General features: G+C 49.5%; 1 protein-coding gene across 2 annotated transcripts in view; it reads left to right on the top strand.

The window, feature by feature from the left end:
• Positions 1–5,253: 5,253 nt before the first annotated feature.
• LOC127584642 (serine/threonine-protein phosphatase 2B catalytic subunit beta isoform) overlaps positions 5,254–16,657 on the top strand; it is a 90,732-nt gene continuing 79,328 nt past the window's right edge. For both annotated transcript variants that reach the window (XM_052041475.1, XM_052041476.1), the window contains exon 1: positions 5,254–5,491. In XM_052041475.1, coding sequence (XP_051897435.1) covers positions 5,443–5,491 — 49 coding nt within the window. In that variant the 5' untranslated portion in view covers positions 5,254–5,442. The remainder of the gene's footprint in view (positions 5,492–16,657) is intronic.

The following is a 16,657-nucleotide window of genomic DNA, read 5'->3' on the forward strand; positions in this document are numbered from 1 at the left end:
CTCTCTGCCTTCTATGACAAACCAATTTTGGATCCAATCAGCCAAGTCACCGTGGATCCCGTGCATCCTAATTTTCTGGATGAGCCTACCATGCAGGACCTTGTTGAATGCCTTACTAAAGTCCATGTATTCAACATCCACAGTTCTACCTTCATCAATCACCTTCCTCACCTCCTCAAAAAACTGTCAGATTAGTCAGGTATGACCTACCCTGAACAAAGCCATGCAGACTGTCCCTAATTAGACCATGCTTCTCCAAATGCTCCTTACTCCTATCCCTAAGAATTCTCTCCATTAATTTCCCGACCACTGATGTGAGACTCACCGGTTTATAATTTCCAGAATTATCTCTATTTCCCTTCTTCAACAAAGGAACAACATTAGCTACTCGCCAGTCCTCTGGCACCACAGCTGTGGCCAGCGAAGGTACCAAGATCTTGGTCAAGGCCCCAGCCATTTCATCTCTTGCCTCTCTCAGTAACCTGGGGTATATCCCATCAGGTACTTAGGGACACATTCACCTTAATGTTTTTCAAGTGACCTAACACCACCTTTTCCCTAATCTCGAAATGCCCCAGCATCTTAGCATGCTTCACTCTGATCTCACTGTCCTCCACATCCTTCTCCTCAATAAATACCAACTTGTGTTTAGAGGTGAAGGATGTGGGTGAGATTCTCTTTGACCCTACTCACCAAGGACTTTTCATAGACCCCGGCTGGCTCTCCCAAGTCCCTTTTGAGTTCCCTTCTGGCTTTTTTATAGTCCTCAAGCGCTCTGTTCGATTCCAGCTTCCTAAGCCTTACATATACTTCCTTCTTCTTCTTGACTAAAGTAACCACCTCTCTTGTCATCCAACATTCCCGTACCTTGCCGTTCTTGTCCTTCCCTCTTACTGGAGCAAACCGGTCCTGAACTTTGTGCAGCTGGTCTTTAAGCTACCTCCACATGTCAGATGTGGATTTGCCCGTAACCAACTCTTTCCAATTAACTTGCTAGTATGTGGCACAGGGAGCAATCCAAAGATTGCAACCCTAAAGGTCCTGCTTTTCAACTTTCTACCTAACTCCCTGAATTCCCTTTGCAGTACCCCATTTCCCTTCTTACCTATGTAAGTTAGTACCAACATGAACCATGACCTCTGGCTGCTCATCTTCCCCCTTCAGAAATGTGCTATATTTGATCCGAGAGATCCTTGACGATGGAGGCAACACACCATCTTGGAGCCTACTGAGAGACCGTCCCCCCACAACAGTATCCAAAGTGGTATACAGTAGCTGTTAGACAGGGGAATAGCCACAGGGGAGTTTTTGCACTGCCTGCCTGCCCTTTCTAGTGATCACTCATCTACTATCTGGCTAAACCTGAAGGGTGACTACCTCCTTCCCCCTCCCCACTTCCCCCTTACCTTCTTCCCACTCTCCCCTGACTTCCTTCCCAGTCCCCAATCTCTACTTTCCTTCCCGCTCCAACACTCCTGCCTCTCTGCTCTCTCCCTTTTCCTCCCTCCCGTCTCCCTCTTCCTATCCTGCAAACCCCTCCTCACCCCTTCCTCCATTCCTCCCCTCTGCCCTTTCATCCTCCCTTCCCTCTCTTCCTTTCTTCTCTCCTCCCTCCAAAGCCTTTCCTCCCCCTTGCTTCACCCCCTCTCCCCTCATTCTCCACCCCCCATGCACCATTCCCCCAACTTTCCCCTCACATTCCTTCCCTGCCCTCTTTTACCTGCTGTCTCTATTCTACCTCTTCTCGTCATTATTCCCTCCCCTTTATCTCCCAACTCATCCCTTCCATCTCCCCCTCCCCCTCTCCCCCTCCCTCTCTCCCCCTCCCTCTCCCCATCCCTTCTCTCCCCCTCCCTCTCCCCATCCCTTCCCTCTCCCCTCCCTCTATCCCCCTCCCTCTCCCTTCTCTCCCTCTCCCTCTCCCCATCCCTTCTCTCCCCCCCTCCCCCTCCCTCTCCCCCATCCCTTCTCTCCCCCTCCCTTCTCTCCCTCTCCCCCTATCCCTTCTCTTCCCCTCCCTTCTCTCCCCCTCCCTCTTTTGCCAAACGCTCTCCATTCCTCCCCACCCATGCCTCCCTCACTCTCTCCATCCCCACTCACCCCAATTCTTCCTACCCCACCCTCTCATCTCGTCCTCCCAACTCCCCTCCCTCCTCTCCTCCACCCTCCCCTCCCACCAACCTCCTCACTTGCCCCTCCCCTCCACCCCCTCCCTCCCCATGACCCATCACCCCCACCCCTCCCCTCCCCCAAACCCCTCCTCTCCCCTCCTCCCCTTCCTCCACCCACCCACCTCCAATCGCCCTTCCCTTGCCCCCCTCTTCATCCTCCTCTTCTCCCACCACCCATCCCACCCTCCCCTCCCAACCCGCCGCTCCCTCCCCATTTCCCCCTCCACCGGCCCTACCCTCCCCCCCATCATCCCTGCTTGTCCCTCCGTCCCCACTCTCCAGCCTGCTGCTCCCTCTCGCTACAACCTCCTGCTCCTCCCTTGCCCCCGCCTACCCCACCCCCCTTCCTGCATCTCCCTCCACCACACCCTCCACCCTCACACCATTACCCCCTCCTCACCCACTCCGCCCCAACCCCTCCCTCCCCATTCCCTTCTCTCCCCTCCCAGTCCCCTCTCCTCCTCCCCACCCCCAGCTCCCCACTCTCCAACCTGCCTCCCCACCCCTTCCTCCCCACTCCAAACCCTCTCCCCACATCGCTCCTCCCTCCCCACCCCACCCCCACAACCCCTCTACCTACCCCTCTCCCCTACGTCCTCCTCCCCCCCATTCCCCTTCCCCCACCCTCCTTGCCCTCCCCACCTTCTCCTCCCCCTCCCCTCCCTCCCCCACCATTCCTTCCTCCCCAACCACTCTCCCCATCATCCCCACCCTTCCTTACCTCACACCGAACCCTACCCCCCACCCTCCACCCCTCCTTCCCCCTCACCCACTCTCCCAATACCCACCACCCCTCCCCACACCATCACCCCCTCTCACACCACCCCCTCCACACTCAAGCACCCCCCACCTACTCCACCTCCCAGTACCCACCCCCGCTTTCCCCCCACAGCCCTCCCCTGAACCCCACCCCTCTCCTCACCCCTACCCCACCATGCCCTTTACCCTCACTCCCTTCCCCTCCTCACTCCTCCTGCTCATGCCCCCTCCCTCATCCCCCGCCCCCTCCCAACATCCCCTCCTCACCCTTCTCCCTCACATCCCAGCCCCTCCCCTACACTACCCCCTCACCCCAACCCTCCTCCTCACCCCCTCTCTCCCCATCCCCCCTCCTCATCCCCTCACCTCTCTCCCCACCCCTACACACTCCCTCCTCCACCCCCCTCCCCCGCACCCATCCCAGTCACCTCCAAACCCTCTCCCCACCTCTTCCCTCACCTTCCTCCCACACCCCATCCCTTCACCCACTCTCCCCACCTCCCATGACCCCACCCTCAATCCCCTGCCCACCACCCCTTCACCCTCACCCCCTCCCCACTATCCCCTTTATCTTCACCCCCTCCCCCTCACCTCACCCACCCTCATCTCACCCCATCCCCCATCCCACTCCCCTCCCCCCACACCTTCTCCCACTCCCCCTTCTCCTCCCCCATTCTCCCTCTCCTCTCCCTCCCCTTCTCCACCCCTTTCCCCTCCCTCCCCACCCTTTCCCTTCTCCCTCCTCACTCCTCCGCTCCCCGTCTCCTCCCTCACGTCCCACCCCTCCCCACTCCTCCCTTCCCCCTCCCTCCCCTCCCCCTCTCCCCTTCCCCCTCCCTCCCCTCCCCCCTTCCCCCTCCCTCCCCCTCTCCCCTTGCCCCTCTCCCCTTCCCCCTCTCTCCCCCTCCACACACACCCACTCTCACTACCCCTCCACCCCTCTCGCCACCTCCTCTCCCCCACCCCTCTACCACTCCCTCCCCTCCCTACCCCCCTCACCATCCCCTCCTCCTCATCCCCTCACCCCACCCCTCCGTCAACCTCCCCTCCCCCTCACCACCCCTCCCCATAGCTCCTCACCACCCCCTCCCCCACACCCTCACCTCACCCCTCTCCTCACTACCCTCACCCCTCCCCACCCCACACCACTTCCCCCACCCCCACAGCCCCTCACGAACCCCCTCCTCCATACCCTCACCTCACCCCCCTCACCCCACCCCTACCCCACCTCTCCTGCACCACACTCACCACCCCCTTCCCGCCTCATGAACTCCCCCTCACCATCCCCTTCCCCACCCCTCTCCCCTCCCCCAGCTCTCTTCACACCTCCATCATCCTCCCTCCCCCTCCCCTTTCCCCACCTCCCCATCCCACTCCCCTCCCCCTTCTTCCCACTTCCCCTTCTCCCCTCACACCTCCCCCAACCTCCCCCTTCCTCTCCTTCCCCCAACTCCCCCTCGTCTCCCCCACCCCTCCTCCCCGTCTCTCCCCTCCTCCTGTCCCTTCCCTCTTCTCCCCACCTCCCTCCCCCTCCTCCGTCCCTCACCTCCCCTCCCTCGACCACCCACCCCCTCCCCTCTCCCCCTTGTCTCCCTCCCCCTCCCCTCTTCCTCTACCTTCCCCTTCTCCCCACTCCCCTACCCCCTCCCTTCACCACCCTCCTCTCCCTCCCCTCTTCTTCCCCACCTCCCACACCCCTCCCTCCCATCGCCCCCACCTCCCCATCCCCATCCCCCTCCTATCCCTCGTCCTCACCCCTCCCCTACACCCTTCCTACTCTGGCTCCCCTTCCCCTCCCCCCTTCCTACCACCCCCTCCCCCTAACACCTTCCTACCCCCTCCCCTTCCTACCACCCTTGCCTACCCAGTCCCCTACCCACCCTACCCTCTCCCTCAACACCTTCCTTCCCCCTCCTCTACCCCCTCCCTACCTCATTCCTACCCTCTCCCCTACCCACTTCCTACCCCCCTCCCCTACCCACTTCCTACTCCCCTCCCCTACCCATCCTACCCCCCTCCCCACCCCCTACCCCCCTCCCCTTACTCCCTACCCCCTACCCCCCTCCCCTTACTCCCTACCCCCTACCCCCCTCCCCTTACTCCCTACCCCCCTCCCCTTACTCCCTACCCCCCTCCCCTTACTCCCTACCCCCCTCCCCTTACTCCCTTCCTACCCAACTCCCCTAACCTCTTCCTAAACCCCCTCCCTACCCCCACTCCCCTACCCCCTCCCTATACCCTCTTCCTTCCACCTCCCCTCCTCCTCCCCCCTTCTTACCCTCCCCTCCCCTCCCCTCAGTCGCCGCCCCTGGCGCCGCGCGGTGCACCCTGGGCCTGCCCCGCCATGTTGCGCGGAGCCGCGATGCCGGGAGTGTTGTCCCGCCGCCGCCGCCACTAGAGACCGAGGCTGCGGGCGGAGAGGGAGGGCCGGCGGCGGGCAGGCAGCGCGCACTGCGGGGGGGAGCGGACCGAGAGGCTCGGCCCGGACCGGGGCGCCACTCGGAGCGGCGCCATGGCGGCTCGGGACAGGAAGCTGCCGACCGCCGAGCGGGTGGTGAAGTGTGAGTGTCGGGGGGGGGGGGTGGGGGGTGTGGGGGGGGAGAGGGGGCTGGGGGGGAGAGGGGGGGAGGGGGGCTGGGGGGGGGAGAGGGGGGCTGGGGGGGAGGCGGGGGGGCTGGGGGAGAGAGAGAGGGGGAGAGGGAGGGGGGGAGAGGGAGGGAGGGAGGGGGGGCTGGGGGAGAGAGAGAGGGGGGAGAGAGAGAGGGGGCTGGGGGAGAGAGAGAGGGGGGAGAGGGAGGGGGGGCTGGGGGAGAGAGGGGGGGAGAGGGAGGGGGGAGAGGGAGGGGGGGCTGGGGGGAGAGAGAGAGGGGGGAGAGGGAGGGGGGGCTGGGGGGGAGAGGGAGGAGAGGGAGGGGGGGCTGGGGGAGAGAGAGGGGGGAGAGGGAGGGGGGGGCTGGGGGAGAGAGAGGGGAGAGGGGGGCTTGGGGAGGGGGAGAGAGAGGGGGTTAGGGGGAGAGATGGGAGAGAGGGGGCTGTGGAGAGAGGGGGCTGGGGGGAGAGAGTGGGGGAGGGGGAGAGCGGGGTAGAGGGAGGGAGGGGAGGGGGCGAGAGAGGGAGGGGACGGAGAGAAGCGGGGAGAGTTGGGGAGGGGAGGAGGACGGGGGGAAGTGGGTGGGGAGGGGAGGGGAGGGGAGGGGGTCGGGCCGGGCAGGGCCCGGCGCACGTCGCGCCCTCGACAGGCAGAGGCTGGGGCTCCGGGCCCAGCTGCATCCTCGGCCTGGGAGTTGAGCGCCTGTCGGTTCGCAGGCCCGGGCGTCGGGCTCTGCCCTCGCTGCAGCGGGCCTGGCACCCGGGGCTGCCGTGAATCCCGCTCCGTCTGCACGGGAAGGCGCCTCCGGGAGAGAGCTGGGCTGTCGGTGGGCGGCCGGGTGTGGTGGTGTGTGTGCGGGTGAAGCCTCGGCTCTGCTCGGTGTCAGGCTGTGAAGAACGCTCTTGACCTTGCCTCTCAGAACTCCTGAACATGCTCTTTGCATTACCTTACGTTACCTCCGTTTAAACGTATTTCATTGTCTGTAAAGTACTTTAAGGATGTCCTGAGGTTGTCAAAGCAAACGCTCAATGCACTAGTAACTATTTGGTTTCTTAGTAAAAGTTATATTATCTCATTAAGGACAGAATCAGGGTGAGCTTCGTTGATTTACTGGGCCACCAAAAAACGTTTGACAGCTTGGCACAGTCAAACACAGACCCACCTCTCGGCTTGAAGATCTCAGGCTCCATATGTGTTGCGGACCCATACTATAGAGTAGTGCTGACTGGGTGTTATATTGTTGGACGTGACTGTCACTTGGCTGAGATGTGAAACCTTGACCCTGCCTGATCCCACTAGTGGATGAGCTATTTGAAGAGCAGGGGTGTTCTCTCACTGTCCTGGCCAGCCTGAATAACTTAAGATGAATTGATCATTAATTTCAGTACTGTTTGTGGAATCTTTCTGTGTTGGGAATTGGATGATATGTTTATCTACCATTACAGAAGTCATTACATGTCAGAACTACTTTAGTTGTGAAGTACTTTGTCAGATCATGTAAACACTTCACTTACATTCCTGTTCCCATTAATCTGCATTTCAAGTTGCTGTTAATAACAGCTTAGTGTTCACCAAAGGCACAGTTCACCAATGGGGGAACAATGTTAATTGTAGCCTTCTCAAACCTCAAATCCAAAATATTCTAAAGTAAACCTAAGAATAAACAGTATAAAATGGTGAAAGGCAATGGGGAGGAGTGCTTGCTTGGAGTCTGTGGGCTGATTTGGCAGAAGTTTTACGGTGGAAAATGGTCAGCTTGGAATCCCTGCCTTGAACGAAAGTGACAAACTGGTGCAATATCTAAAGGGTGCAATATCTAAAGGGTGCAAGTTTTAAGTTATTTCTTTTTAATTGTATTGTAACAGTAGGTAACTTTGCTCCTGTTTTATGATGTTTGTTGTGAATTACTCAAGCAGAGCTCTTGTTTACGAAATCCCAAACAATGGTTCACTGATTGTGTATAACACACTCTGATATGGGACAGCATGTGGGTGTTGTTGACAAGAACAGCATTCGTTGCCTGTTCTTTTATAAGGACACAGAAGGAGGCCATTTGGCATACCGGGGCTATGCCAGTGCTGGGGAGCAATCCAGTAATCCCATTCCCCCCCTCCCTGACTCCTTGCATTCCAATTATTCTCTCTTGCATGTCACCAGATTTATTTAATTTTAAATAGTTTGTGGCTCTGATGTTTAAGGAGCTGTTGAAACCACTGATTGTCACAGTGGCATATCCCTACCCACACCCAATGTTGCTTCTATCATCAGCAACAGTTTCCTACTGTTCATAATCAGTGTTGACCTTCATATCCCTTTTACAGACATCCTTAATTCAAATGTTTTTTGAACTGAGTAGCAGTTTGGCAGGTCTCTGTTTCTTGATGGGAGGTTGTAGGTCCTTTTCTGTAAGTAAGTAGGGAGTTTAACAACAAGGGATGATTGGTCTCTGTTCCAGCAGTAATATTTATAACTCAGACTCAGTCAATCTTTTTCTATTTTGTAAAAAGGAGGAGTTGCATGAAATTTTAACACCTTCATTTGTCCTGCTTTGATTGAAAGTAGTTTCAGTGCTGAGAGGTGATGCATTTGAGGTGTATTCATGCAAGGTCCTGTGCCTTTTGGGACTGGTAGGGAGAATTATGGGTGGAGGAGAAATAACTCTGAGGATATATGATTACTTATCCAGAAAAATAAACGGAAAGCATCCCTTGCTTTTAAATTTCTGCAAAACTTAAATGCCCATATACCAGCCTTATTGTACACAGTACACAGATGGTATGCACCATTTTGCATAAATAGTTTTGTTTCATTTCTTGTACAGCATATACTGACTCTGATTTTTGAATATCCTGTACTATATTTCAGAAAAACAAGTATATTGGTGTTTACAGAAACTATGCTTAAAATATAAAGTGGGCGGCCTATAATTGCTCCAGTGGGAGGAAGACGAACCATACCTAAATACCGTTTTTGCATTTTGCTTGGACATTATGCATAGTTTTTTTTTAAAAAAGTCACTTTCTGTGCTCTCTGAACCAATTTAAAATCAGATTCATGTGCTTTTTTTGAAAATTAAGTGTTTTTTTTTAAGTATTTTTGTCCCTGAAGTCGTTCAATATCATTTAATTGCAAGCAGGCAGCAAAAACACTGTGCTACCCAGTAAGGTTCATCGTACTGTGCTACAAAGGCCAGACATTCCCAAGTCTGATCCAGCTCTGCTGAGTTAGCTGATTCAGCTGGAGCAGCAGGTGAGTAGCTACTACTAATCTAAATGTCCCTGTGCCAATAAAGGGGAAGTGAAGCTGCCCAGTGACATTGCTGGGAAATTTTTTTCTTCATTTGTGCTTTGCTGGCTAGGCCAGAATTTATTGTCAATTCCTAATTGCCCTTGAGAATATGGTAGTGAGCCAACATCTTGAACTGCTGCAGATTTTCTGGCGTAAGTACTCACTCAGTGTAGTTGGGTTGGGATTTCTAGGATTTAGACCCTGTTATAGGAAAGGACAAATATTTCCAAATTAGCAGTATGTGTGACTGGAAGGGGAACCTGCTGATCGTGGTGTTCCTTAATGCCTGCTGCTCTCATCTTTTTTGGTAATTGAAGTCATTGGTTAGAACAGTACAGCACAGGAACAAGCCCTTCAGCCCACAATGTCTGCGCTGACCATGATGCCAATTTAAACTGCAAGTCTGCCTGCACGTGCTCTATATCCCTCCAGTCTCTGCCTGTTCACATACCTGTCTAAATGCCTCTTAAATGTTGCAGTCATATCTGCTATCACATCCTCTGGCAGTGCATTCCAGGCACCTACCACTCTCATTGTTTAAAAAAAATCTTGCCTTGTAATTCTCCTTTAAATTTTCCTTCTCTCACCTTAAAGCTATGCCCTCTAGTATTTGACATTTTCGCCCTCCACATCCTTCCTGTGAATGCAGCAACCAGAACTGCACACAACACTCCAAATGTGGCCTAATCAAAGTTCTATACAGTTGTAACATGACATTCCAACTTTTATATTCAGTACGCTGACTGATTAAAGGCAAGCATGCCATATGTCTTCCTTACCACCCTTTCTACTTGTTTTGCTACTTTTAGAGAGCTGTGTACCCCAAGATCCCTCTGTACTTAAATGCTCCTAAGGATCTTGCCATTTACTGTATTTTTCCTGCTTGCATTTAAGGCCCTGAAGTGCAACATCACTTGTCCAGGTTCAACTCCATTTACTGTTTCTCTGCCCATACTTCCAGGTGGTCTATATCCTGCTGAATCCTTTGACAGGTTGTTGGAGTAGCTTAGGCAAGTAATTTGGTGCAGTCTGTAGGTATACGCTGCATCCACGGTGTGCAGGTGTTGGGTGGTTGATGGGTTGATTTGTCATGGATGGTGTCAAGGTCATCGAGCACCTTCGCCCATCCAGGTAAGTGTGATGTATTCCATTACATTCCTGACTTATGGTTTGGTGGTGTTGGAAAGGCTTTGGGGTTTCAAGAGATGAGTCATCTCCCCAGATATCCAACCTCAGATGTGCTCTAATAGCTGTAATATTTGTGTAGCAGGTGCTGTTGAGTTTCTAGTGAATTTTATCTTGATGGTAGAGGATTCAGCGTTGGTAGGTAGTAATTAGACTTTCCTGTTATCAGTGATCATTTTCTGGCATTTCTGTAGCAATGTTACTTGCCAATTATCAACCCAAGCTTGGAAGTTGTCTAGGTGTCACTACATAGAGGCAGGAACTACTTCATTTCATGGGAAGTTATTAAGGCAATTGAACATTGTGTAATCGCCAAGAAAGTGTGCTCTGTTTTTGATCATATTAGGCAACTGAAGCTGATTGGGCTTATGATGTTGTTCTAAGGAACTTCTATCATGGTGTCCTGTGGCCAGGATCATTGACCTCCAACAACTACAACCATCTTTCTTTGTGTGGAAGTATGACCTCAACCAGTGAAGTGCTTTCCTCGAGGTCGATTAAACTGTTTTACCAGGGCTTCTGAGTGCCAAACTTGGTCAAAACACAGACAAAATAGCTGAATTCCAGAGATGAAATCATGGTTATTGCTCTTGACATCAAGGCAGTATTTGACCAAGCTTATAGAGTCATCCAGCACAAAAAGGGTCTCTTTAGTCCACCACATCCACACTGACTGTTGTACCTATTTGTACTAATCTTGTTTGCCTGTATTAGGTCCATAGCTTTCTATGCCTTATGTTGAAGTGGAGTGGTTCTGGTAAACCCCAAAGTGAATATTGATGAACAGGTTGTTGGAGAGTTAGTGCCACTTGATGGCACTGTTGATGACATAACATATAAGCAGGAGTAGGCTATTTGGCTCCTTGCACCTGCTGCATTGTTCAAAAGCTGATCTTTCACCCCAATGCCACTTGCTCATACGGTCCCTGTATCCCTTTAATACCCAAAAACGTATGGATTGTACTTGGAGCAGACTCGAGAGACCTCTTGGGCAAAGGATTCCACCCTCTGAGTAAAGAAATTTCTGATCATCTCTGCCCTGATGGCTGACTCATTATTTTGATTCTGTGACCCCCTGATTTTAGTTTTTCCAGCGAGGGAAAGTATCATCCCTGCATCTACCGTGTTAGATCCTGTAAAAAAAAATATTGAATTCTTCGTTGATAGCATCTTCTGTTTTCTAGAAAGGGATTTGCTCATTCTGCATAGTCTCTCCTGATAGGACAATACACCCATCGCAGCAATTACTTTGGTGAAGTTTGTTGCACTCCCTCTGTCCCAAGTATATCCTTCCTTTGGGAAACTAGACCTGCACATAGTGCTTCAGGTGGTCAAATCATCTTACAGTAAAGACCAACATGTGGTTTGTTTTCCAGCTATTAGCTGCACCTGTAAATTAACACTTTCTTTCACTGACGATTGATAGTTGGCTATATTTAGACAGATTGGATTTGTCCTATGTTTTGTGGACAGTTTGCCCTATTGGATAGATAGATGTAACTCTACTGGAACAGCTTGACAAGAGATGTAGCTAGTTCTGAAGTCTTCATTACAGTTAGACTGCTGTCTACTCTCTGGCTGTACTACATCTAGAACTCCCAGCAATGGAGTGAATCAAATTGACTGATGTGATGCTAGCTAACTTGGAGGGAAACTGAGAGATTTTTATCTGAGTGCTTCAGCTTTGTGTTTGGCCCTCATTAGCTGGGTTTTTGCTGTTGTTAAGGATGGGGATGTTCTTGGAGCTGCCACCTCCCATGTACATTCTTGAACAAAATTACTTTGTTTACACACTGTGTATGCCATCAGAGATTGCGCAACATCCGTGAAGGTTATCCAAACCTGTAGCTTAATTTATATAAAGAAAATATCTCAGTTGTAGTATACTTATGCTGACTGAACATCATTACCAACTCATTATTTCAATCATGTATCATGCTGTCTGTTACAAGTGTTGATGTTGTACTTGCCAAATTTGTCCAACCTGGAAACTAATCACAAATAGCTAGTAACCAATAAAAAATAGTGTCTTAGCAGGTTGTATTCCTCCATTAAGCAACATGAGAACAGATTGATCTGAAGTTTGTGCAGAGTTGTTTGTGGGACCTAATTTTGTATGGATTGTCTGCCTAGATAACAGCAGAGTTTGTAGCTTGTGTATCTCATTGGCTGAAAACTGCTTTTGGATAATAAGCCTGACCTGAAAGGTCCTTGGCGTACTTAATGTTTGGCTCTCCACCTGCCTTCATTGCAATTCAAATTTGTTCAACTGATTTTCTGATATGAAAATACAGCCAATGATTTAAATGTAGGAATTGAAACTCGGCTGTATGCAAACTGTTCAGAAAGGAGAAAGAAATAAGGTTGCTATCTTACTGCCAAATGGAGTGTGACGCAATAGCATTTCAGTAACATTCAATGATTGATTTTGACCATAAAAGTGAGAGTCTGAATATTTCTGTCGAGTCTTTGCCTGAATTCTCTCCAGTCTCTCGAACTACCCTGATATTCCACCAGAGGTGGCACGTGTTCAGGTGGATGGGAACATATTTTGCATGCACGATTTTGAAGGTACAAAAGGGTTTTACAACTTTTGTGAAAACAGGCCATAAATTGATATATTCAAGTGTTAATTTACTATTAATAGCTTATATTTTTAAATCAAGGCAATAAAATATTGGATGGAAAATTGATCTTGGAGATATTTTTTCAAAACAAACCAAACTGTCAGAATTCTGAGAGGTAAACATTGCATAAGGACAGGTAATTACAGACAACAATGTGGTCTTTGTTTATATCTTGTTTAAACATGTAATTAATTCTGTGGGTGAGGATTTGTAATGATCAAAAAAAACATTGAAGGAGATAACCTTTATCTAGTCATTTACAGCCGCCACCCCCCAACAATATTTGAAATTATATTCAAATGACTATTTCATCCTTACTTGGGTAGATCAAAATGAGTTGATAAATTTAAATATCCTCCATGGCTCTTTATCCTGGCAACACTGTTGGCCAATGATTGACCCACCGTTTCTTACCGTGGATCGTAGGAGACTCTTCATTCTGGTGGACATATTTGTAAGGATCAGTCTTCCTTGATAGTCAGTCTATTGGGAGTGCAGGAGAGAATGTGCTGGTGGATCATCCAGGGCCGAAGCTGGCCCATATTATTCTATCTGCCGTGCGTGACAATTCCAACAATATAGATGAGACATAAGCAAAACAAACGTTCTCATTCACAAACCACCACAGAAGCATGTAAAGTCACACCAGCCATTCTGGAAAGCCATAGCCAAACTGCTGTTGTCGGCGTAAAGCTAAATGGAAGAAGCTGTAGGACACTTGCGGTGCAGAGGGACAAATAACTCATTGCTGACCCAATAGCAGAGGTTCTTGGCTTCTTCCATAGAAATATGGATAGCCCTCTATAGACTTCACACAGGTCATGGTGTTGCTGCTGATCCACATGTGAAGATGCTTGCTGAACAGTAGTGCGATTGCAGCCACAGAATAAATCACTAAGACCTGTTGCAAGAGATGCCTCACTTCTCCACTTAGCATCTTAGGAATTCATTGTGCAGATTGATAGGATTGTTTTTCCATGTCATGTAGCAGAAAGGAGGGAGCGTGGACTCCTCCAGGTGAAGGTTGACTGCTCACTCATTTGCTTCACTTTCATTGGGAAGCACTGGCTTTACTTGACACATGTAGATGAAGAAATAAATGTCCATTGGTGGTGCGTTAGTGGAGAATATAGGATGGGGAATTGTGCAGAATGCAAGAGTAGCGTCAATATGGTGAATTTTACCAATCAATATTGTAAAACTGAATTGAATAGAAATGTTGGACAAATTGAAGGATTACTTTGAGTTTGAAGTATTTCTTTCATGGATGTTGTAAATGCAGAATAATTTAAATTTTCCCCAGTCTGTAAGGGGCAAATTTCAGCTTTGGGATGCCCCCAAATATTGGGCTTTCTGCCTCAATGTTGGCAGTCTACCAATGAGAAATGAATGTTTCTGAGTGCAAGTTGGCTTGCTTTTCTGCACTTACTGCCAAATTCAACTCTTCTATCCCATTAAAATTTCATTATATTTGGGAATATTATTTTGGGATGTGTGAGAGGCAGGATTACTTTTGTACAAAATAGGCTTGTGCTTGTGAGAGTTGCTGTTCACTCTGTTACTGACAAACTGATAGACCTCTATCCCAGGCATTTGTTTTTCTCAGGCCTTGCTTGGTACTGGACCAATTACATTTTTGGACTTTAATCTCACTGGAATGTTTGCGAGAGTTCGGCTCAAAGGAAGCTCCCTCCTGTTTAAAGGCAGGCATACAGTGGCAAATGATGTGGTAGTGATTGCTATTTTCACTCAGTTTAGGGCTTCCACCATAGCACCTTCCTATTTAGTTTTCTAAACTCGTATCTCAGACTTGGTTTCGTTTATGATTCTGATTCATCAGGGCTTGCTGTTGTGAAGTATAGGGTATGATTTCAGAGATTTTGTGGAGCTTGTGACAGACAATTTGGGGGAGACTGCTGGTAAAGGGACGTCTGGCAAGTAGGTAGGGAGAGTTCAGGCTGAGCATGTTCCTGTTAGAGTGAAGAACAGGGCTGGCAGGATTAGGGAATCCTGGTTCATGGAGGATATTGAGGCTTTGATCAGGACAAAGAAGGAGGCGTATGTCAGGTGAAGGCAGCTGAGATCAAGAAGTGTATAGGGGTACTCATGAGGAAAATTAGGAAGGCAAAAAGACGGCACTAGAGCTTTGGCAGATAAAGTAAAGGAAAATACTAAGAGATTCTATGTATTTTAAGAGCAAAAGGGTAACTGGGGAGAGAATAAAGCCCCCTAAGGATCAGTGTAGTGGACTGTGTGGAGCCATAAGAGATAGCAGAGGTCTTAAATGAATATTTCTCAACTGTATTTATCATGGAGAAGGTCATTGGAGCTAAGGAGTTCAGGGAAGTGATGTCTTGAAATACATCCACATTACGAAAGAGAAGGTGCTGGAGCTCTTAAAGCGCATAAAGGTGGATAAATCCCCAGGGCCTGACCACCTGTATCCTGGGACATTGTGGGAAGGTAGGGAAGAAATTGTTGGAGCCCTGGCAGAGATTTTTGTATCACTGTTAGCCGCGGGTGACGAAGCAGAAGACTGGAGGGTGTAATGTTGTGCCTTTATTGAAGAAGAACCGCAAGGACAAGCCAGGGAACTACAGGCCTGTGACCCTAATATCTGTGGTGGGAAAGTTACTGGAGGGGATTCTGAGACACAGGATCTACCTGCATTTGTAAAGGCAAGGACTGGTTAGAGATATTCAGCATGGTTTTGTGCATGGGAAATAGTGTCTCATGAACTTGATTGAGTTTTTTTGTCGAGGTGACCAAGTGGATTGATGAGGGCAGGGCAGTAGATGGAGGCAACTTGGTCAGCATAGCTGAGTTGGGTTGAAGGACCTGTTTCCATGCTATATAACTATGATTCTCTGAGATCTTGACCCTTTTATAATTTTTTAGCTCTGGAGTGCAGCTTTTGTGAGGTGCTCAGAAAAGTTATGAAAATATTAATTTTTTGTTTATCGGAAATATCAAAGAATGTGACTTTACAATAAACTTTTTATATCTTCAGTCTCAAAGCATTTGCTGAGTTACTTTGGAAATGAAGTCGCAGTTATCAAGGAGTAGACTGTTTACAAATGTTCGGGTTCCACAAATAGTAAATAAGAGTCATAGTCGTCAAGAGATACTGCGTGGAAACAGGCCCTTTGGCCCACCGAGTCTGCACTGACCTTCAATCACCCATTTACACTAATCCTACCTTAATCCCCATTTTTTAATCTTCTCAGATTCTCATCAACTCCTCCCAAATGCTACCACTCAGCTACATAGTGGGGGCAAATTACAATGGTCAATTAGCCTATGAACCCACACACCTTTGGGATGTGGGAAGAAACCCAGAGTCATAGGGAGAATGTGCAAACTTCACACAGACAGAACCTGATGTCAGGATTACACTTTGGTCTCTGGTGCTCCAAAGCAGTGGCCCTGCTAGCTGTAGTTGAGGGAGGAAAGTTGGGAAGGGTGCTGCGAGAAGTCCCTGCTCTTGTGGGTTGGACATACAACTTTTATGTCAGTGGAAATTAGAGCATAAAGTTAACATCTGTAAGGGAGCATGTGTATTTTGGATGACTGTGGTACAGTCCACTGCATTGTTGTTGATAGATCTGGTCTTGTGTGTCAATTAAAGTGTAAGATATGAAAGACTTTTTATTTGATTGGTTAGAATGATGTAAAATTAATTCATTGAGTTCCAGGTCTTAACCCTTGTGGGATTTGAAATGTGTTATCTTTACACAGTTTTATTTAACTCTTTCTCTGTTGTAGCCGCTTTACTGTTTTCCAGCATGTCGTTCACGATTGTTGTTCAAATATGTATATCTTCCTAATTTCTCCTGAAGGGATTCAGTCTCTTTTAGGTTTAGTAGGTGGGAGGTAGATTAAATGTTGTGTGATTATACACTGTTGCTAGGATAAAACACACTGGTGTGCATGTAAAATTTTTGCATTCTGTCTACTTGTATTTAATACACCTACGGATTTTGTTAGGTCAAATGTAGGTGGTGCCTGAACTCAGCACTTTTGAATTGTTTGATGTG

The sequence above is a fragment of the Pristis pectinata genome, chromosome 30, assembly GCF_009764475.1.
Source record: "Pristis pectinata isolate sPriPec2 chromosome 30, sPriPec2.1.pri, whole genome shotgun sequence".
Classification (NCBI taxonomy): domain Eukaryota; kingdom Metazoa; phylum Chordata; class Chondrichthyes; order Rhinopristiformes; family Pristidae; genus Pristis; species Pristis pectinata.